This window comes from Anabrus simplex, chromosome 5 (genome assembly GCF_040414725.1).
Source record: "Anabrus simplex isolate iqAnaSimp1 chromosome 5, ASM4041472v1, whole genome shotgun sequence".
In the NCBI taxonomy this organism is placed as follows: domain Eukaryota; kingdom Metazoa; phylum Arthropoda; class Insecta; order Orthoptera; family Tettigoniidae; genus Anabrus; species Anabrus simplex.
Genome location: NC_090269.1, coordinates 280,103,896 through 280,126,193, shown reverse-complemented (window position 1 = coordinate 280,126,193; position 22,298 = coordinate 280,103,896). Strand labels below are relative to the sequence as shown.

General features: G+C 38.9%; 1 protein-coding gene across 6 annotated transcripts in view; it reads right to left on the bottom strand.

The window, feature by feature from the left end:
• LOC136873986 (ankyrin repeat domain-containing protein 17) overlaps positions 1-22,298 on the bottom strand; it is a 918,230-nt gene that overhangs the window by 163,700 nt on the left and 732,232 nt on the right. For 5 of the 6 annotated variants that reach the window (XM_067147404.2, XM_067147402.2, XM_067147407.2 and 2 more), the window contains 2 exons: positions 15,028-15,574; positions 14,397-14,519 (listed from right to left, as the gene is read on the bottom strand). In XM_067147404.2, coding sequence (XP_067003505.2) covers positions 14,397-14,519; positions 15,028-15,574 — 670 coding nt within the window. The remainder of the gene's footprint in view (positions 1-14,396; positions 14,520-15,027; positions 15,575-22,298) is intronic. The other variant, XM_068227616.1, reaches the window with a different exon arrangement.

The window sequence follows — 22,298 nt, the reverse complement described above, 5'->3', positions numbered from 1 at the left end:
GGCGCCACACATATGCAACACAAACCGATGGTGTTTCTCTCCTAGGTGTACTAATCACGGGCGCCGGTATTCCTGTGGTGTTCCTCATATAGTGGGTTCTAATCACAGGCAACGCCCAGACCCGTGGTGTTTCCCACAATGGTAGTAATCACAGGTACTGGAAACCCACAGTGAACCACTCTGCTGCTACTAATCACAAACCTATTGTGTACCTAATATAGTGGTACTACTCGCAAGTAAAGGTGTTCTCTGCGTCTTGGTACTAATCAAAAGTAGTTTCATGGTTCTAATACTATCATCCCTTGGTCGCCCCTTTTAGTCGCCTGTCACGACAGCCACGGGATATCGTGGGTATACTCTTTGCCTGCATCCCCCACCCACATGGGGTAGACAGAGAGCAAAAAGAAGAGAAAAAAAGGGGACCCGTCACTTCGAAAAAAGAAGTAACGGACGAAGAAAGCCACGGGCCACAAACTGCGTGAAAATAAAAGACTTCCTAGGCCTCGAATGCTCTAATACCGTTGGGATCGGAAAAGAATAAGAGTTGATCAAGGGAGGTCGGACAGGATAGATGAAAGTGAGGAGCCTGGCACAAGTAAGGGGAAGCAATGCCAGGACTCAGCTAAGGGCCCTGTGGTCGCCAACCCACGGTCACAAGTTGACAGCCCTTTGGGCCCCTTTTAGTCACCTCTTACGACAGGCAGGGGATACCGTGGGTGTATTCTTCATCTGCGTTCCCCACCCACAGGGGGTCAAGGTATACTGTACGACCATTGGAACCGTATCTATCAAATCAACGTTTGCATACCAGATGTTGCAAAACATGTTCCCCTACTTTTTTTTTTAAAACTGTGTAGTTACAGAATTTGATTCTTTTCAACAAGACTCTATCCGCAGGCACATTATTCCCATTACCGCACAAGAGAACACCCTACAATGGAGAAATTATTCAGTACACTTGGTAAAAGCGGTCTCTCTAATGGATGTAAAATTTTTTATATTTTATTTACTTGAGTGTTTTTTTATGCTGTATCTTACATTGTTATCCAAAATGCATTATTATTCACGTTAGAATTCAGATTTTCACTATTTGAGTGTTTTTTTTATATTGTTATTATTCTTGTCGTACGTGCATAATTATATCATTATATTATTATTATTATTATTATTATTTCAGTTTTTATAACATACATTTTATTCTCTGTGTATTTCACTTCTTATTAACTGTGTGTTTGTTTACGTTTTATCTCACATTCTCATTTGAAGAGAGTTATTCACAGTAACTACTATTTCAGATATTTTAACATTTATTTTATTCTGAATATGAGGATGGCTTAGTGCAGTTCTGTTCCAGCAATGTGTTGTGTATCAGCTGATCGTTCTTGTTCACAACTTGGTACCACCGCTCCAACTTGTGGTGAACTGTCAAGTCGAATCTGAAGGGGCCCCAACTTTATAAGAGATGTGCGTGCTGTGTTCCTGTGTTAGTTTGTGTGCCTAGTCTGTGATTCAACCTTTGGTTTTTGCATGTTGTTGTGAAAGTCACTATGAGCTTGATCACATCCCCGTGCTGAGCTGGCAGTGTGTCACGCATTTACTATCAATGCATTACTGATACAGCGTTGTTAACAACACACAAAAGTAATCAGTAACACGGTAATGAATACTGTATGAAATCAGTAATGTTGCCTGTGTTGAACTTATCTCATGATATACTTTACCGGATACACTCAAAAGATTTTAAATTATTTACAAACGTACAAAAAACAAATAAAGGTTGAAACAGTTCGTAATTTACCACCCCAGTAGACCTCTCACTTGTAGAGGGGCTAAATTGTTTATATTTTAAAAACTTGGGAGAAAAAATGCGTTATAATCGTCCAGTACCATGTCATTAAAAACCATGGCTTATGAACATTTGCTCAGAATCACAAGCAGAGTGGTTACTTTCGTCTCGCGGATACCAGTCGGGAACGTGATCATACGTAATGACCTCGCAATGAGAGATCGAAACTGGTCCCATTAATGAATAAAATATAATTACATAATTTAAATGTACTGAATAGGTGGACTCTTTCTCAATTTACTAGGCAATGTACAAAGATAGTTCACAGCTGTCAGCAGTAATCGCCAACATCACTGTACAACGTAACTTATCGTTGCCAGTAGTTTTAATTAGAACACTTGCAGCTCCCTTCTCAGAAACAGTAGTGTTCCGTGGCATGAAAAAATACACAGGGGTTTGGTCAACTTAGCCAATCTGTGAGAGGAGATAAGAGTTCTACTACCTTAACCTGATCACATGACTGTGAAATTCTGCAACTTTATCAGGGCAGTCGTTAGGCAGTTTTTGGTGCAAAGATGTTTTATGCCGCAACAGCACTATATTACTTTGCATAAATCCCTGCAACTTGCCTTGAAGTTTCCCGGAATATCGTGGGATCACACAATTTTACTGTTTTGTGCCATGAAACGCTACTTGCTGCTTTCACTATTTTCTCACTTATTTTTCGTGAAGAGAAAACTCATGGCCCACTGCTCTGTTATAATTTTCTTCTGTGAATTTTACCACTTTTAGCTTGAATGAAGTTATGTAACTTAACTTTGTCCACGAGAAATATTTAATAACAAGTTCCACATTGCTTGTTACTGGAGACACGCATTTTTGAGAAAAGCCCACGAATTGGATGTGCGGTTCTTAAATTGGCGCAAACATTTATTAAAACATTTGGTCAAAAATTAGGGGTGCAGCTAAGACGTTAATAAATATGGCAGGTCTCCCTAAATGCACCAACAGAACACAGCCCAACAACAGATGCACTCTAATGGAGATTTATGCTGGATGTACTCATGGTTGACACCATACACCAATAGCATGGGGCATAGGATATAAAAAGTGCTGTCACACTAAGGATACCACAGCCCTGAAATGAATGTACCGGTAATCAGGATATCATACTTTCTCCAAATATTGAATTACGGGGGAAGGGAAGTAAAAAGATTTCACAAGATGGACTGTGAATGATTTTCAATTTTCACTCAAGGAAACTACTATCTTTAGCAAGAAAATTCCAGCTAAAAGCTGCATTAACCAAGGGCTTGATACAGGGAGACAGTAGTGGATCCCTATCTTGTTTTTGTTCTATTTACTATACCCCAGCAGTAAGTGAACAGTTCACAGACTGTACTACAGTGCAAGTCCGTTATAGCAAGAATTCATAACAGCGAAAAAATTACTCCCTATAGCAGATTGTTGTTATATCCGATTTTAGTATAAAAGTCTGAAAACCCCCTATACACATTAAGATCGGTATGAAACGAAATCAGTTTGTTCAAAACTTCTGTTTCCGCGGATGATATCCACACTGCGGCTTACTTGTTCGTTATTTTTCAAAATCTGATACTACGTTAAAATGAATGTTAAATTTAATTCTGAAAAAATTATAATAACGTACTTCTCCAAATCCAAGACAAACCCCACTTTTCCTTCAAAAAATTAAAATCAGGCTCACAAAGTGCTTTGTAAAATCATGAATGCCTTTGTTTGTACAGTATGCATTTTTATAAGTGAACATTGGCTTTCATTATGCCATAAACTTTTTGCAGGTGCGCAATTGTTCTTTATTTCCGTGGGTTAAATGACCATTAACTAAAAATTAGCGCCATAATACCGAAGAGTATTCCTTGAAAATTTGCCGGCAATACCTACTCCATGCATCTCTACAATATGACGATCTATCAGGAAAAGATTCTCGCTGTCTATAAAACGGTCACTTTTACATAGTGTCAGATATAACTGGCTACCGCTACACGAACGTCTCACTTGAATGACTAGCGATATATAGCCCCGATCGCCGACGCTGAATGAGTACCACAGTATGGCCATTCCGCCCTTGCATTTTTCGAGCACATACCTCACAATTTCATCTTTACTTCTTTAAAGCAACCACTAACTGTATTTTTCGTACTGTCCGCATTTTTTAAGCTATCTCTGTCTTCAAGCTAATGCCAAATATTGGCTTTAGTTAGGCCTATGCCGTATATTCTTGCGGCTGCACAAATATTCTACATTTCTGAGTATTCAATAACCATTAACTTAAAACTGACATCATAATATCGACGAGAACCCATTGAAAATTTGCCAGCAATACCTGTTCCATGTATCTATACAATACGACTATCCATCACGAAAATATTCGTGCTGTCTATAAAACTTAATTTTATGAAGCGTCAGGTACAGTAGACGTGTTATAACTCTGTCACCGAGTAGTCGTGGCTTTTCTAAGAATTCGAAGGCTCGCATGCTTTGAAGCCAATTTGCTGATTTGAGAAACGTCTTTCTAGAGGCTAACAGAACGTCATTCTCTCTTCACTATTCCCGAGGCACTGCACAACCGGTTGTCGCGGCCAGAGATGTATAATAAAGAGGCGTCCGTTTATTGTCAACAAGTTTTGTGTGTGCGTGTGAGTGAAAAGAAGCAGCGTGGTTACCATGGTAGTTGCCAGGGGTATTCATTACAGTTAAGCTGCGAACGCAAGACATTGCCTTGATTTTTTGCACGAGATTCTGAGGGGGTAAAAAAAAAAAGTGTCGTCTTGTATTCGGAAAAATACGGTATCTGCTTCTGTGGCAAACATATCAGTTTTCTTCTTCAAATGGCGTCACCTAACCTAACCTAACAGTATATGTATCATGAAAACAATTTAAATGCATCTAGAGAAATGATAACCTCCTTGATAAAAATTTACATGTAAATAGCCTTTCCAAAATTGTTCTAGACGCGAGAAAATACAAACTATCCTCTGAAATCAGTGATGTACTCTGCCATATCTTGAGGTGCATCACATTCTTACTCAATTTCAGTATGTAACTTTAAAATTAAGAGATCGTTTACTTCAGCCTTTATTTTTAATAAGTTAACAACTGCTATCGGCCACGTTATTTATGAATTTATTACGAAAACGTGTTCTTAAGAGAACAGCAGTTGACGGGTATTACTAATTGACTCCAAGATCGCTTGCAAAGGCACATAGTGAGAAAACTACACCGTACTGAAGACGATTGATCGCATTTTGTAGCAAATGATTCAGTTTTCTTACTCAAACAGTGTCACCTATCCTAACGTAACCGTACTATACATATGATGAAAACACACTTCCAAGTGCTAGTAGAGAAATGATAACCTTCGCGCTAAAAATTTACATGATAATAGCCTTTCCGTAATTTAACCAGACGCTAGAAAATATAAACTAACCTCTAAAATCAATTATGCACTCTGCCATATCTCATGCTGTATCCCATTCTTACTTAATTGCAGTATTCAGCATTAAAATTAAGTGATCGTTTAGTCAGCCTTAATCTTTAAAAATTCATTTTGTTGTGCACAATGTGCAAAATTTGTATATTACATAAAGTAAATTATATTCCACTCAAGGAGAACTTTTGTTTAGAGCAAAATTGAGTCACAGAGACTGTTTTCTTCTTGCATTTCAGATTCTCTATGGAAATCAACATCTATATCATCTGATGGCCAAGCAGGCATCAATTTTTAGTGATGAGACAAAGTCTCATAGTGCATTGGCACTGCCGGTGGCTCCAGTTAGCCTACGGAGTGGCCTCCACGGTATGCACTAGCCAGCGTATTGGTAGGTGTGCTAGGTACCAACTGATGAGAACACCCTAGCACACGAGGGCGAAACGCTGGCAACCAAGAATGAGCTAGCTGGAAAATTTATAATGTCCAATAACGGACCATTTATATTGGCATTATGAATTCGCTCATTCAGGACAAATATTTCAGATTCTCTATGGGAATCAACATCTATAAGGCCCTATTACCCGTGTGAGCAACAAGTGATGATGTGTGTATGTGTAGACAGTGTACTGAACATTTAATATATCTTCTTTGCCAGCTAAAGACACATGCCGTACTTTGTGGGCTACGTGCTTCCAACATGAAATGCAAGAGGTGGTTAAAATAATGCAACTCAACCAGGCATACAGTATGTCTGAGAAATGTCCACTGAAAATATGAAGGCCCTTCCTTTGAATTAGTGGGCTTCTTTTTGGATTGTCTTGATGTAGCAGGGCTCCTCTAATCAGTTGCAAGGAACTCCTTACCAAACAGATGTTTCTCTTGAAATCTGAATTTCAATTGCTGTATGCTAAACTATCAGAACATCCATTGGTTCTCACCTGCCAGCTTGAATCTCCTTCACACGAACAACATTTTCTTCTATTTTATTCTCAATCAGATAACCAAGTATGTCCACATTAGGAATATCTGACAGGTCTGGAGAAAATTTACCACCTCCGTAATGTAAGAATAAGGCAGCATCTTCCACCATGTGTTCTTAGAAATATTCTATTACTTTCTATGTATTCTCTACTTTTATTAGCAACTGTCCTGTAATCTCATATGTCAGCTTCTCCAATTTCTCCAATACCCTCCTCCAGTCCATCAGGCATTGCCATTGTACTTAGCACACTGGGGCAAAACGCTGGCAACCAGGAATGAGTTAGCTGGGAAATTTATAATGTTCAATAAAGGACAAACTACATTGGTATTATAAATTTACTCATTCAGGAAAAATATTTTGGATTTCGTATGGGAATCAACATCTGTATCATCATTCAGATCATCCAAAATCCTGGATAGATGAACTGAAACAATTGTAAATTGAGTTCCAGCAACACATTCAGTAGAATGCTTCATAAAATATTATTAATGCATTCCTTTCGTTGGTGTCTCGAGAGATGCTAGCAACTTATATCACCGACACACTTAAGTTTAAAATTAAGGATAAAGGTGTGGCATTCGGTGGTGGCAATTGTAACACAATTCTTAGGTGGTATTAAAACAGGTGATGTAATAATGTGTTTGTTAACCTCACGAGGATGCTTAACAAGGTGTTGGTTGGAGTGGGATGCCTTGCCCATGTCCTTAACAGCTGCATTCAGAACAGAACTGACCGTGAAATTAACTTGCAAGGTTTAATAATGAAGATATATGTAACAATTTTTCAATGTATACTGTTCGTGTTGAGTCTCTAAAGAAATTATGTGACTTAGAAGAAATAAATTACCAACACCTTCTTGGTCATAGCAAGGTACACTGAAGAAAATGGAAATTGCAACACCCAGAAGGAGTAGTGCTACATTGCTGCAATTGAACATGCAGGATGAGTGTTCAGTTATGATTCGATGATTACACTTTCAGGTCCCTCTGACCGCAAGTTTGGACATCAATCAATACAGGATGTGCCCGCCACGAGCTGCAATACACTGATGAATTCATCGAGGCATGGAGTCAACAAGGCCCTGGATTGCTTCCTGAGGAATTGTGGCCCATGCTTGCTGCACCGCACAGGTCAGTTGTTCCAGAGTCGTGGGTGGCTGAGGACGGTTGGCCGGTTGTCGACCCATCATGTCCCACACAAGCTCAATTGGACTGAGGTCCGGGGATCTGGCGGGCCATTCTAAGGTTGCGATGTCGTGGAGAGCTTCTCTGGAGATGCGTGCAGTGTGAACCCGGGCAATGTCCTGCTGAAACATCCCATTAGCATTGTTAGCCATAATAGGGACAACCACTGGATTGAGTACCCTATCAACGTACTGTCGAGCAGTCATAGTGCCCTCAACAAGCACTAATTGTGATTTCACATTAAAACCAATAGCTCCCCAGACCATAATGCTTGGTGTTGGCCCTGTGTGCCTCTCGAGAATAAGATCTGGGCGGTCCCACTCCCTGGTACGTCGGCGCACACGATTCCTGCGATCACTGCGGGCGGGACAGAAGTGTGATTCATCACTAAAGATGACCCTATGCCATTCGTTGACCCACGTCGATCTTTCTTGACACCAGGCCAGCCTTACACGTCGCTGTTGTGGGGTCAACGGAACCCCTTCTGCAGGGACACGGGCTCGGAAGCCAGCTGCACACAGGCGATTACCAACTGTCTGTTGTGTAACGTGGGTGCCACAGTTGCTCGAATTTGTGCTGCTGTTGCATGGGGTTCCATCCGGGCCATCCGAATAATGCGGCGATACTCTCTCACAGTTGTCCGTCACGCTGCACCTGTGCCAGGTCTACGAGTGTGGGTACCTTCATTTGACCACTGCTGCCATACACATTGTACCGTAGATGCCCGTCGGCCAACACGTGCAGCGACAGTCCTTAGTGATAATCCAGCCTCACACAGCCCAATTGTCCGAGCCCTCTCAAACGGCGACAGTTGTTGATAGCGTGCTCTTCTCTGTCGTCGAGGCATGTTTGACAGGGAACACTTCACTGCACAGACTGCAAGTCAACTACGCAATGTTGGAACCCTTTATGACTGAAGTTTAGAGCATATAGTCCATATACTGGAGTCGATTCCTCCACGACCAATCACGTGGGGAGACCTGTAGCAACAATCCAATGGCTCTGAAACTTTGATCATTTACATACCTACATGGCATCATTTCATATCTTGAAAATCAACACAAACGACTAATGCCTTCATGGTGTTGCAATTTCCATTTTCTTAAGGGTACGATGGCTGTCACTACTTCCAGCTATTCAGAGACTTACAGAGATGTTTCCTGCTCTGAAATCCTTCTTCCTGTCTCTAAAAAAAATCTCAGTCCTCAATGGTGTTTTCTGTAATTATATCAGCAACTTAAAAAAGGAAGTAACTCCCTTAGTGATGGGATGAATATTCTAGATACCTTCCGTGATGTTCTTCAAAATAGAAAAGATGATAATTTTATGCCTGTGAGGATGAAAGAAAAGATGGAAAATGATGATTGTACATCTAAGGCGTAAGATTTTAACGGCAATGTTGGAACCCTTTATGACTGAAGTTTAGAGCATCTGAAAATAAAGATGCAACCATTCAGTGAATTTTCTTGTTTTGTGTGTCCTGAATTTGCAGATTTATCATGGAATTATGTGGAAGAATCTACCAAATATTTTTGGATGAAAGCACTGGAAGTGACGATGAAAAGTATTTTGATCCAGTTTCAAATTTAAAAAAATTCAGAGCCAACATGGCGAAAAATATGAACCAAGCCAGAAGAAAGGGTGTAAGTACATTGAGCCGTGTAATAGTGAAGAATAATTTAGTGACTTACTTAAAATCGTAAGTCTTTGCAGTGCCAGCCCATAATGTTTGTGTTGAGAGGTTGTTCCTCTTAATACAGGCACAGTGGACAAAGGAGAGAAACAGATTGACAGCTGATTCTATCAAAGGCAATGCAATGGTAAAATTTAATTTTAGACATGTGAATTGCAAAAATAATTTAAATACTTGTGTCAACAAAAGGAACTGTTTAAGATTCAGTCCAGTGAGAAATGCACATGGGATATGGGCTATGAAGTGTAGATATGCGCAATAAAATTTTTTTATTTTGTCTGTTTCTTATGTAAATGTAGCTATTAGGCAAGGTAAAATTGCACTAATAATGTTTCGTTTGGAATTTGGCAGTCCTAAGAACATGCTGATCAATCCCGTTTAGGTTGCTCTTATTTTGGGGTTTCAGAGAATATGGTAACCTTTAAACCAGTGAGGTGCAATCCCTAACAATAGTAAGCTTCATTTAGAATACATACGGCTGATTCCAGAGAATAGTCCACCCAAGTAGGAAAAAGTAAAGTTTAAAATAAAACTCAACAATTTGTTTTTATGATAGATAAAACATGATATTTTATTAATTTTATGATATGTATTAATTTATTGATTTCTTTCAGTTTTTAATTGTGTGCTTAATTGGACCATTATGTACAGGCTAGATTCATTTGAATTACTCAATAGTTTTAGGAATTCCTGTTTATTATGATGAAAAGTTACAAAAATAAGTATAGTAAATGTTAATTCTAATGCTTTTTCTCTTCAAGTACTTATTGAGGTTATTAACAGTTTATATACGGTGTAATAAAGTGACAAATTTATTGCTGCAGGCCGTGTAAACATGCGACGAAAAAGGTATAAGTTTTGGTAGACGAAGAGTGCGTAGCTCAATTAGTATAAAACTTAGTATGCAAACCCAATACTGCACACCCTTTCAAGCTGGTTATCATTTGTGTAAAATTTCAAACGGATTCACAGGAAACTGGTAGTAAAATACGCCGCGTGTTTAAGGGATTCTTGCAAGCAGCCGACCGGGAAGTTCACCGCTGCAGCAACACGCTGCCGACAGGATTCAGTTTCTGCGTCACACTCGCTTGTAACAGACGTATTTTAGAAAAGCAATTGGTGTTCACACTGACGTGATATTTAATAATGCTGCTTACTCACAAGGAACGTTGTAAACGGTATCGCGAGAAGAAAGATGACACCAGCCCAGTTATGTGTATGCAGCCAACAGATACGAGAATCGGTGAAGAAACACAGAGCTCAGAAAGAACTTCAGGGTTATCACCAGTTACTTCCTGCTCTACAAGTACAACAACACAACCATCAACATCGATCGCAAACAAACATTGGAACAGCTGTGAAGCGTTTGAAGCAAGCTTTACCACTGAGACCACGGAAGAAAGAGTGTAAAATTTGGTGCAAGTTCATCTACCTCTGGCAAGCATAGGAAGTTTTCACTTCTAATCAAGAAGTTCTAATATTTCTCAATCTGGATGATATCAGTTGGCCATCTCCTTGAGCAAGAAATCTTGTCTCCGTAAAGGACAGTTCTGGAAAAACAATGCAAGACACATACAAAGTTTTTAAACAAGAATACCCACATCATGCAATCAGTCGGTCTTCTTTTGTGGACTTCGACCAAAGAAAATTTCTGTGCACTACCAGGAACACATGATGTGGAGTTATTAAAAAATATATTGTTCAGGGAAGAAAATATTATTCTGAAACTACCATCACACACTACATTCAGACTAAAAGATCGAAGCAGATGACAAAAAACCAACCCCGTGATACACCTTTTGAAGTGGGTGACTCCGTACTTAGAAAATACAGCGGAAAGAAACATTCAAAATATTCTGTTTGTACCATAACTGGAAGTAATGGTGATATTTATTTTCTAACCGATTTTCGCAAGTGCAGCGATGAAGCTGAACTGTATTGTAAACCACCGACGAAAGACTAGTGCCTTTTAAATGTAAGTGAAATCGAAAGAAAATTACCGGTGACTCGTTTCACTCATGAGAAATGGTATTTTGATACGTCTATACCAGAAGCTGAATGAACAATTTTTTTAAATTTTATTATATTTTTTCTGACTAAGCTTTTGTTCAAATTGTAGGCTACTTAAGCATTGTTGTTATTTTAAAAATATTTTACTTCATTTTACATTCACTATTATTAGTGTTAAATAAATGTGTGACAATTCATAAAAACTTTATTAGGTAGGCCACATGTCAGTACCAGTGTCTGTAGTTATATTATTATTATTATTATTATTATTATTATTATTATTATTATTATTATTAGGAATGAAGCTTGTGGTTTTGTGTGTCCGATAATCTCAGTATCAAAAGCCATGGGACCTCATTTTTTTAAATGCGAAATCCGAACCACCGGATGCCACTTTCACCTCGAAAATCACACATCCATTAATCGGGACTCGAACCCAGTCCGTCTTGATGGTTCCAAGCAGCTTGACCACTGCACCATCACATCCCTTCTTGATTATTACCTACTGCAATATTAAATACACATTTTATCACTCGGTGATTGTATTTGATGCGGAGTTGAAGATTTATTAGCCCCTCGTGCCATGTTGGTATAGCATTGATTCGCGTGGGTAATCCTGTGACGCTGTCTAGTAAACACGCGACGATCGCCTTTAACTATATTATGTAGACATGACGCAACTTACATTTTTTTTTTTGCAAAATGTATTTTTGTCCTTCTTGTAAACAATATCTTATAATTACCAATAAAAGTTGCCACAATTCACAGAATTCAGAAAACACGTAAAGGTATGTAAAGTCGGAAGTCCGTTCCGTGTAAGCACCGATCGCTACATTTAAAATTTTATAAAATCGCATACCTCAGGTTTGCAACAATGAAATTTGTGGAGGTTGTTAAGTATCAGCTAGACATTATTATGCATAAATCTCAATTTGTTTAGACGGTAAGTTTCATATATGAGTCGCCTAGTTGCAGAACCAGCTAAATGCACTTTTTTAAAAAAAGTTGGGAAAACAGCAAAAACCATTTTAAAGCTGTTTAAAAGGGGTACAAATTTCTTTTTTTTTAAAACAGAGAAAAAACAGCGATTATAAATACCTTATAGTGAGCAATCGTGCATTTGTACTTTAGTCGTATTTTGCACTTAAAGTTTGCAGTTAGCTGGTTTTGCAACCGAACGTCACATTTAGCAGGTTTTGCAAACTTTTGAAAGATCCAAGCTAGGAATTCGAACAACCTAAAATGCGAGCTGTGAGACGTGAAATAGGTGTAAAACTAACATTAATTATTAATAATAATTGCGATGATAGTCAAAGTCATATTTTTTCAGAAGTAGAATTGGGAAATAAATTCACTTTGTCAATATTATCAAAATCAAAACATGAGTTAAGCTTCTATTTTATACAGAGTACATCACTAGCACAATCACATTGTTACAGACTCTTAGTTTTAAACGACAGTCTGTCAGCGTCGTCGAGTAGTTCGAAATCTTAGTCTGTTTGATCAGCTACTCTGCTGGGCTTTGCAGTAAAGATTTCCTGTTGAGTGAACACGTCCTTAAAGAAACTTAAGGTTTCATCTTGGTCCTCCTGATCTCCATAGTGGAGAGCCAAAAGTCTCTTTGTTTCACGACTTTAAACTTTTGGGATGACGTCAGGAAGATCGATCGTAAATGTTTCGCCTTTATTAGTAAGAATTCGGCTGGCAAGCTTCAAAATTATAAAAAGGCTCTCCTTGAACAAAGCACACTTTTTTAGTCAGGCTCTTCGTAAAAATCAGCTTCTTGGCCTTCTGGAACTGCAAGTGCCATGTTCCTGTGGTTTTCAGGATGCTCTGGGCATAAGTCTTCCAATCATGTACTGTGCAATCATTCCCCAAATGAAGCAGCGGGGAAAATTTCTTGATGATTTCGACGAATTTAGTAGGGTTCTCAATAACAGAAAGCTTCCGGAGTTGTCGTTCTATGTTGCCAAAAACTCTGTCTGGTGGAATAAATGAATGTCCGACAATAGGAAAGCATAAAATGATTCTCTCCAATGTATTCGGAGCATCATGAAGAAACAACCGGATAATAATACCCATCACAGTGGTATTTTTATTTTGGCCGCCACAGAAAATTCGCAATGTTATTCGGTTGGTCAGGTCTAAGTTGAGAAATTTGTGATGCACCACGGAGGCAATCTGGTTTGAACCTTTCGGAAATTTGCTTTCAAGTCACACTTAGGCAGTAACGTTGTCTGAGGTTCTACTTCTGCGACGCTATCGATATTCTATAAAATAATAATAGAGAAACGGTTCAATGCGGAACACAGCAACAACTGGCAGGTTCTGCATCCGTACGGTGCGAAGTGGGCAATCGATATACCCAACTTAGCTGGTTTTGCAACTGTTTGCCACTTGGCTGGTTCTGCATCCGAACAAGCGTGACACGTAGCTGGTTTTGCAACCGAACGCTTCTTTCTAAGCTCATTTTGAGAACGTTGTAGCTGGTTTTGCACCCTGAGTCTTTCACCAATCGCTAGAGGACGCGAAAACATATCCAATGGAGCCAAAAGTTCATTTTTCACATTTTTGTCAGTTAGCTGGTTTTGCAAATACGCGACTCGTGTAAGTTAAAAAGAAATGTACAAATGTAAACACGCGACGCCTCGAATTGGCCATATAACACAGCTCGGAAAGCATATTTACAATTATAAGAAACTACTGTCAATTGTCCGACTCGTTGGCTGAATGGTCAGCGTACTGGCCTTCGGTTCAGAGGGTCCCGGGTTCGATTCCTGGCCGGGTTGGGGATTTTAACCTTCATTGGTTAATTCCAATGGCCCGGGGGCTGGGTTTTCGTGCTGTCCCCAACATCCCTGCAACTCACACACCACACATAACACTATCCTCCACCACAATAACACGCAGTTACCTACAAATGGCAGATGCCGCCCACCCTCATCGCAAGGTCTACCTTACAAGGGCTGCACTCGGCTAGAAATAGCCACACGAAATTATATATACTGTCAATTTATTTAAAAAAGGAAGTAATCAAATATTGATGTTCCCTTAGAATTCTTAACAGACAGACCATGTAAGAACTCGATCCACTGCACTCAAGCAAAACTTTTTACTGCTGTTAAAACTGTCATGTCATCCACATGGTATGTCCCAGTTTTCATTCTCTGGAAATACTGTTACTCCTTAAGATTAAAATTTTAGGAACCGTTTCAAGTCTTACAATGAACTGCTTTAAAAGGAAGAAACATTTATCTCAGTTTACTTACTTCCGAACGACTTCCTTCCAGCCTTCCTCACGTTTGCCGCCCTGTTTGGGGCTAGTTGAGTTCATAGCGTTTTTATTCGAGGCTGAACTGTTGCTCGCCCCCTCAGTCTCGCAGTAATGATTCCTATAAAGGCAATTTATGATCAGTTTTATGCCAAGCATGCCCTCCAAAATGAGAAGACAAGTATAAAAATTCCTAAAGGAACAAAAAAACTGTACAGCAGTATTCTGCATTTGATCTACCTGTTATTTAATGATAAGCAATTTGAACGCTGTCTACATATTTAAAAATTAGTCCTTTCTTTGTTCCATGGAAAATAAACTCTTCCTTTTCTAGACATGCAAGAAATCTGATAACTTAAAAGCAAATCATAAAATACTGTTGCACAGGCAAACATTACATTATTACAACAACATAGGAAATTGTTGAGGTCACACAGACTCCTAGAATGCTATTTTTATTGTGATCATTGTTTCAAGAGGCACATCAAATTGCATGCTGTTTAGAAACATGAAAAAAAACCTTCACAAAAATTCTAGCAAGCTGTGTCTCAGTTCTACAAACATAAATATTAAAAAATATATTAAACTTTTTGCCGTTATATACTAATAATACTACTGGATGTACTCACATATACAGGTTCTTCTTCCCTTTTGTAGCTGGTATGTATGTTTCGTTGCCCGTTGCTTCAAAATCCTCCCGTTCGGCAGGATGAGGTCGCGAAGCTTCGAAAACTAGTTGGCCCTTCAGTTTCCTTTCAGAAGCTGGAGGTCCTCTGTTACAGTTCTTGTTCGACATTTCTGCTAAAGGAGTACTCCCAAGGACCGAGACTTCAACATCACGCGCTCGCTTTTCTTTCGAGTCGATGGCCAATGTATCCCTAGGTTTGCTAACATTAGAAACAGTCCGCCCAGTACTGGAATCTGTCCCACTATTTGGAACCACAGGTGGTGAACTTTCTTTGTCACTACTTTTACTCGTGCAAGCTATACCACAACCACTCTTCTTCTTCTTTTTATCCTTACGCTTTTCCTTTGATTTGACATCATTACTACTGCAGCTACCCTGACTATTTGCATCAATTCCACTATCTCCTTCCTCCTTGTCCATAACCTCACCACTTCTCACAGGAGAGTCCACTCCTGGTGAGCTATTGCAGCATCGAGCTTCAGGTTCTTCTGAAATAAATAAATGGAAGCAAGCATAAATTCGTAGAATAAACTGTCCAAATATGTTACAATATCCAATAAGCAATTCTGAGTAACTTGAAAAAGCGAGAATCTTAGCCGAGTTCTCTTCGCTCAGTCTTGCAATATTCACATAATTATAACTACATTTATGCATAGTTTTGAAAAGTAGGGATGATTAAGACTATCATGATCATTTGCAAAGGAACAGAACTGTGTGTTTTGTATAAGCCACTTCTGTGCACGCAATTTATATGATCTGAAACTGCACAGATATGCTGCTGAACTAAAACTGCGCAACAGAAATAATGAATTGTGCAACATTACACCTCAAAAAGCAAGTATGTTTGATCCTTCAATGTCACAAACAACAGTAATTTGTTACCAGACAGTAATTAATCTACAGTATGTTGCATTAATACACCTGCACATCTTTAAAGGTAATACTGTATTTACGCAAATAATCCCTGCATATTAAAAAATAAATAAATTATAATAATAATGTCATTTGCTTTACGTCCCACTAACTACTTTTTAAGGTCTTCGGAGACGCCGAGGTGCCGGAATTTAGTCCCGCAGGAGTTCTTTTACGTGTCAGTAAATCTACCGACACGGGGCTGTCGTATTTGAGCACCTTCAAATACCACCGGACTGAGCCAGGATCAAACCTGCCAAGTTGGGGTTAGAAGGCCAGCGCCTTAACCCTCCGAGCCACTCAGCCCGGCAATAAATAAATTGAGGCACGAAATTGGGATGCAGGTTTTATTTGCGTCAACTTTGGCAACATGCTCCTGGCTCACCTAGTTTTCAATGTTGGGTGTACAGTTATACCGCAGATGGAAGAAAACTGTCCCCATATGTCATATTTAAACAAAAAACAATTCAGACTTTCAATTCTAAACTGCCTTTACATTAAAAAAAAGTGTTTTACAGAGTAATTTAAAATTTCTCTGCGCCAAGATAGAGCGTCTTCTGAAACTTGCAGCGGTAGCGTTCCGCACTTTAACTCACTCGTCTATAGTGTGTTGTATAGTTGAAGTTCAAGTGAAATCGTAATTCTTATGTATTCAGCATTTTAAGGAACGCCACCATATCACGTAGCAGGCAGTGTGCGGAGAGGCAGAATCCACGAAAACTGGTGAAGCCGACAGTTGGTGAAAAAGCGTGGCTCATTATAATAATCAATTCGTACGCACCGATCAATATTGTTAATACCGACTGAACCGCATTTTTAAAATGCCGAGCCCAAACAGACTAGTGGTACTGCACTTTGTTGCAATGCAGACCGAAGCGAAAGACTTCCTCCCCTCTTCATAGAAAAAGTTTGATAAGCCACAATGTTCTAAGGGCGTCAGACACTTTCCGTGCAAGTACAAGGCATCTAAAACTGCAAACAGTGTAGTAAACCAAAAAGCACTTGCGAGGAGAAGGTGAGCCAGCAACAATTGTGAACTATAGTGCATCATTTTTTTAACCTCAAGATCAGCAAGAGTGCTCAAGAACCTCTACATGAACTTCTATTTTTAAGAAAAGTGTCATAAGTGTTACAATTGTGTTGACTTCTTGCCATTTTTGTGTAGGCTGATAATGACATGGACAGATGTCGAAACCAGCCTCTTAATAAATTAAATATGTTGCTACACTGATTCGTGCAACAGTGTTATTGTATTGAAAAGGTGGAACATTTTTCTCTTTTTAGCATTGTAACTATTAGTTCAATATGGATCAGTGATGAAGTTTTTAACTTTAAATAATTTTTCCTTGTCCTTGAATCGTGGTTTTTCCTTTTCCCGCTGCGTAAGGTCATGTTTGCCACTGATTTATTTAAGTGCATTATTTTAATAATGTAAATACACCTCGTTGGATACATTTCGGAAATAGGCTTTTTCACGACATTTGAAAGGTTTAAACTGTAAATCAAGGTGATTGCTGGCATTAATGGGTCTTAGAATACTTTGTTACACAGCAAGGGTAGGCTGCCATGGCGGGAAATCATACAAGGAGAGTCACTGCAGTGCAAACAGAAAAGAGAGAGAGAGAGAGAGAGAGAGAGAGATGTCCGACAGGTTTAATCCACTTATAAACTTGTCCCAACCTCATTTATTAACGAAACTCTGCTTTTATTATATACAGGACTGGTGGCTGGATGTAACGTGCAAGCGAAGTCCATCAAATACAATGAAAAAGTAGAAGAGGAAGAGGAGGAGGAGGAAGGAGAAGAATAAGAAGAAGGAACTTCCTACTATCTCCACTTGTCATAAGAGTGTTCGATAAACCACGATGTTTTAAGGGCATCGGATACTTTTTGTGCAAGTACAAGGCATCCAAAATGCAGACAGTACAGAAATCCAATGAATAAAGCACTTGCACAGGGGAGCCAGCATAGATTTCTCCTCGCCTATGAATAATTCTTTTTTTTTCGTTGCATGAGGTTGTGTTTGCCAGTGAATTATCCAAGTACATTATTTGAATACCTTGAATGCACCTTGTTGGATACATTTTGGAAATAAATTTTTAATGGCATTTGAAAGTTTTAAACTTTGAATCAATGTTACTCGTTTGCAGCAATGGGTATCAGAATATTTACGATGCAGCGAGGGTTAACATTTCTTAATTAAAAGTTGGTGGTTATTTCAAAATTACTTAATTGGAAGTCAAATTTCTGTGTTCCAAAGACTTTGAATGAACGAGGCTTTGGTGTATCGCAAAACTAATATCCGAATGCACCAGTATGTCTGTTTCAAGCGTTTACATTGCACAAAAAGAATTATCCACCACCGGTTGTGTTACTATCCGAGTAAAAATAGATTGCGTGTGAGAAGTGTTTTAGACGTGCAGTGTGACAAATTTGCATGTAATTTAGGAGAGGACTAGTGATGCAAGAGACAACGAATCTTCCAGTGAATCGAGCCTATTGCAGATTTGTAGATTCCCATTTATGATTACATATTATTAGATTAATCAATGATGTCGGCAAGTAGTAATAAATTCGACTTACAGTGAAAAAGTATCCAAAAGTAACTTCAAAATACTGGTATAAATACAGAAGATATATGACTTGGCCTGTGAAAGCCATAACAGGAGATTTGTATAAACATACTACCCAGATTTAAGAAGAATGATTTGTGTTTTACGATGTATATGAAATGGAGAGGGAACAAAAAGTGTACAAATATTAATTACTTAGTTGTTCTCTTCCACTTGCATCGATGTACAGCATTAAATCATTACATCCTCCCTCTCCCTTTGCATTTGTCCTGAATTTCTTATGTAATATTTTTCTTCCTTATCTCTCCATTTCTTATATCAATCAAGCTTTCAATTTACTTCACACTTCCATTGCAAGACAAAATCTTTCTTACTACCCCCATCCCATGAAGACTTATTGAAGGCTATAAGAAAACAATGGAAGAAATAAGATCGAAGAATAGAGATGTTAATAAAAATGGTGGTAGGTAGTAAAGATCGAGTTGCCGGGCTGAGTGGCTCAGACTGTTGAGGCGCTGGCCTTTTGACCCCAACTTGGCAAGTTTGATTCTGGCTCAGTCTGGTGGTATTTGAAGGTGCTCAAATATGTCAGCCTCGTGTCTGTAGATTTACTGGCATGTAAAATAACTCCTGTGGGTCTCAACTCCAGCATCTCCGAAAATCGTAAAAATGTACTTCGTGGGACATAAAGCCAATATTATTATTATTATTATTATTATTATTATTATTAAAGATTGAGCTGGTCCATATATCTCCCTTCTATTATCCCTCATACTGGGTGACCATCATGTTTGTTCTTTAGGAAAAAAGTTCAACTCTTGACACAGTTCTTTTTGGAATTTAAACCTCAAGTGATTTTAATCCTCGAGCACTCACACCGGCGAACTGAGTGCGCCACGTTTAAATAAACAGATGTACATTGTTGCACCTATGTTGACCTGCGTTGTTAGGTATTCCTTCAGTAGAGTTCTAGATAGCTGTGTGAGAAGTCAGATAAATATTTCTTAAACAGAAGCGAATTAAACTGCATTTTAAGTTCACCGTATCACAACTGGCGCACTTAGTGCGGCACACACATCCGTATGCAAGCACATTTTTATTTTAAAACATTTTATTTTTCACTAGAATTGTCGTTCATTAGTTTTCTGTGCACTGTTTGTTGCTATATAAGCGAGTCTCCAGTAATCGTTCAGTTTATTTAGGGCTGGAAGAAATCTGTCAAGTCCACAGCTGTGCTGGTTATTGAACGATCCTGATTTCGACAAAGCGGATGACTGTGAAAATGAAGACAATTCTGAAACTGATGATGAGTAAATAATTTACAGTAAGCATAATTCAACGTGAACAGGATTATGACTCTGTGACAAGTGATGTAGTTCTGGTGAAGCTGTATTGGACAAAATTGATTGCTTCACAGGAGGAAATAAAGTTTGTGTATGGAAGAAAATATGTTCTAGTGGAATCTGTATGACTAAACAAAAAAATATTGTCAAAATATTTTGAGGACCAAAGGATGAAGCTCGGGGTGTAACAAGTGAACTGTCTGCTTTTGAGAAAATTGACGCAAATATGATTTACAGTATTATAAACTTCATGAATATGTACATAGCTACTCAGGTTGCATGATGTAAAAGAGAAGGATAAGGAAACATCGCATACTGAAATAATGGCTTTGTTAGGCTTGCTGCACCTGATCGGCACAAAGAAAACTAATCACACATATGTAAGAGAACTCTGAGTAGAAATCACAAGACCAACAATGAGTTACACAAGATTTCTCCTTTTATTGACATGACTGATTTGACGACAAGTCAGCGAGGGTCAGAAAAAGAGCTCACAAGAAACTGACTGCTAGTTGTTTTACGTCGCACCGACACAGATAGGTCTTACGGCGACGATGGGATAGGGAAGGGCTAGGAGTGGGAAGGAAGCGGCCGTGGCCTTAGAAACTGACTGCAATATGGATGGTTCTTGTTGCAGTTGTGACAAACTGCACGAACAGTTCGAGTTCGTAACCATTGATGAAAAGCTCTAAGCTTTGTCAGGATGGTGCAGTTTTGTTCAGTTTATTCCAAACAAGCCTTTGATAGAGTGGAACATGGAATATTATTAAAGAAATTGGAGGGAAGAGGATTGGACGTAAGGGTTACACGTTGGATAAAAACATTTCTAAATTCAAGGGTTCAGAAAGTCAAAGTAGGAAATGATGTATCGCAGGAGGAGAAAGTTTGGAAGGGAATTGCACAGGGTAGTATAATACCAATATAAATGGTCCGTTATTGGACATTATAAATTTTCCAGCCAGCTCATTCATGGTTGCCAGCGTTTCGCCCTCGTGTGCCAGGGTGGGCTCGTCAGTTGGCACCCAGCACACCCACCAATACGCTGGCCAGTGCATACCGTGGAGGCCACTGCGTAGGCTAACTGGAGCCACCGGCAGTGCCAATGCACTAAGGCCGGTATTCATAGTCAGCGACTTATTTCTCTAATAAGAACGACTTAACAAAGCTGTACTTATTCGTGAAGTCGACTTAAACGTTTCTCGTATTCATAGTCGTTGGTCAAGTTCTACTTTATTAAGCTGGACTTGATAAAGCGTTACTTATTATGCAGACGCTCTGCACAATTAAGTTGAACTTTATAGTACGAGAAATAGTACAGCCATCGTCACAACAGTTGAATATGCGAGTCATCCTTCAGACACGGCCAACTAGATCTACACTGCGCTCCTTATTCCGAGTTTATTTGTTTATTTATTTGTTCTTTTACCTGTTCCTCTGCGGCTAAAATTGTAGTTACTTTTTCTTAAATGGATATGTAATGCAGTCGCAAGCATTTTACTTCCGTTGAAAACTAGGCTTTCAAGGATATTTTATTGAACCATTCTCAAATCATCTATCTATCCATCTAATATAAGAAAGTCGGTCCATAAATATATATAAAGGTACACAAATGTGAATAGACGTGAATTAATGATGTAGTTCCATGCATCTCAGAAACTTACAACTAACTAGAAAAATCGAAAATTCTCAAAATTCCCTCCGAGGACACGCTGGGGTTTGGGGAGGCTTGAAATTTTGGGCTCAGCATAAGAATGCACTCATATATATTTACCCAAAGCGATAACCTATAGGTTTAGCGGGCTTAAAAACATTCGGGAAATTCCTCATTTTTATCCCCCTTCCCCCCAAATCAAGCTGGCGGCACAATCTGCCAGACGAGCTAGAAGACTGAAATTTGGCGAAGTTATAGCTTTTAGCCTGTAAGCGGCGGAAAAATTCAAAGAATTTTAAATTTTTCACTTTTTACTCCCGATTTTTTGTCGTATTTCTTTACCTTATACATTAGACGTGGCTGTATTTCTAGACTGTACGTACATTTTGTGATTTTTATACGTATATGTCATAGTTTGACACACTTATAGGAAAGAGAGAGTCACCGAATTTGGCACGCACACTGACACGACCAATGCTGGCCATATTGCGAGCCAAATTTCATGATTCTAGCTTCCACGTCAGTATGCGAAAAATAATATAAAGCGTTAAAAATACACCCAAATTTCACCCCATTCAAATTTTCTAACTCAATTGAACCCATAAATATGGGAGATACGAGAAAATGTTTGAAGGCCAAACTTGTAGAACTACAAAACTGGCGTCTGACGGCTTAAACCGTTTGTCGATATGATGAACTGTTTAGGAGCAGTAAATCTAGAAAAGTCGGTTTG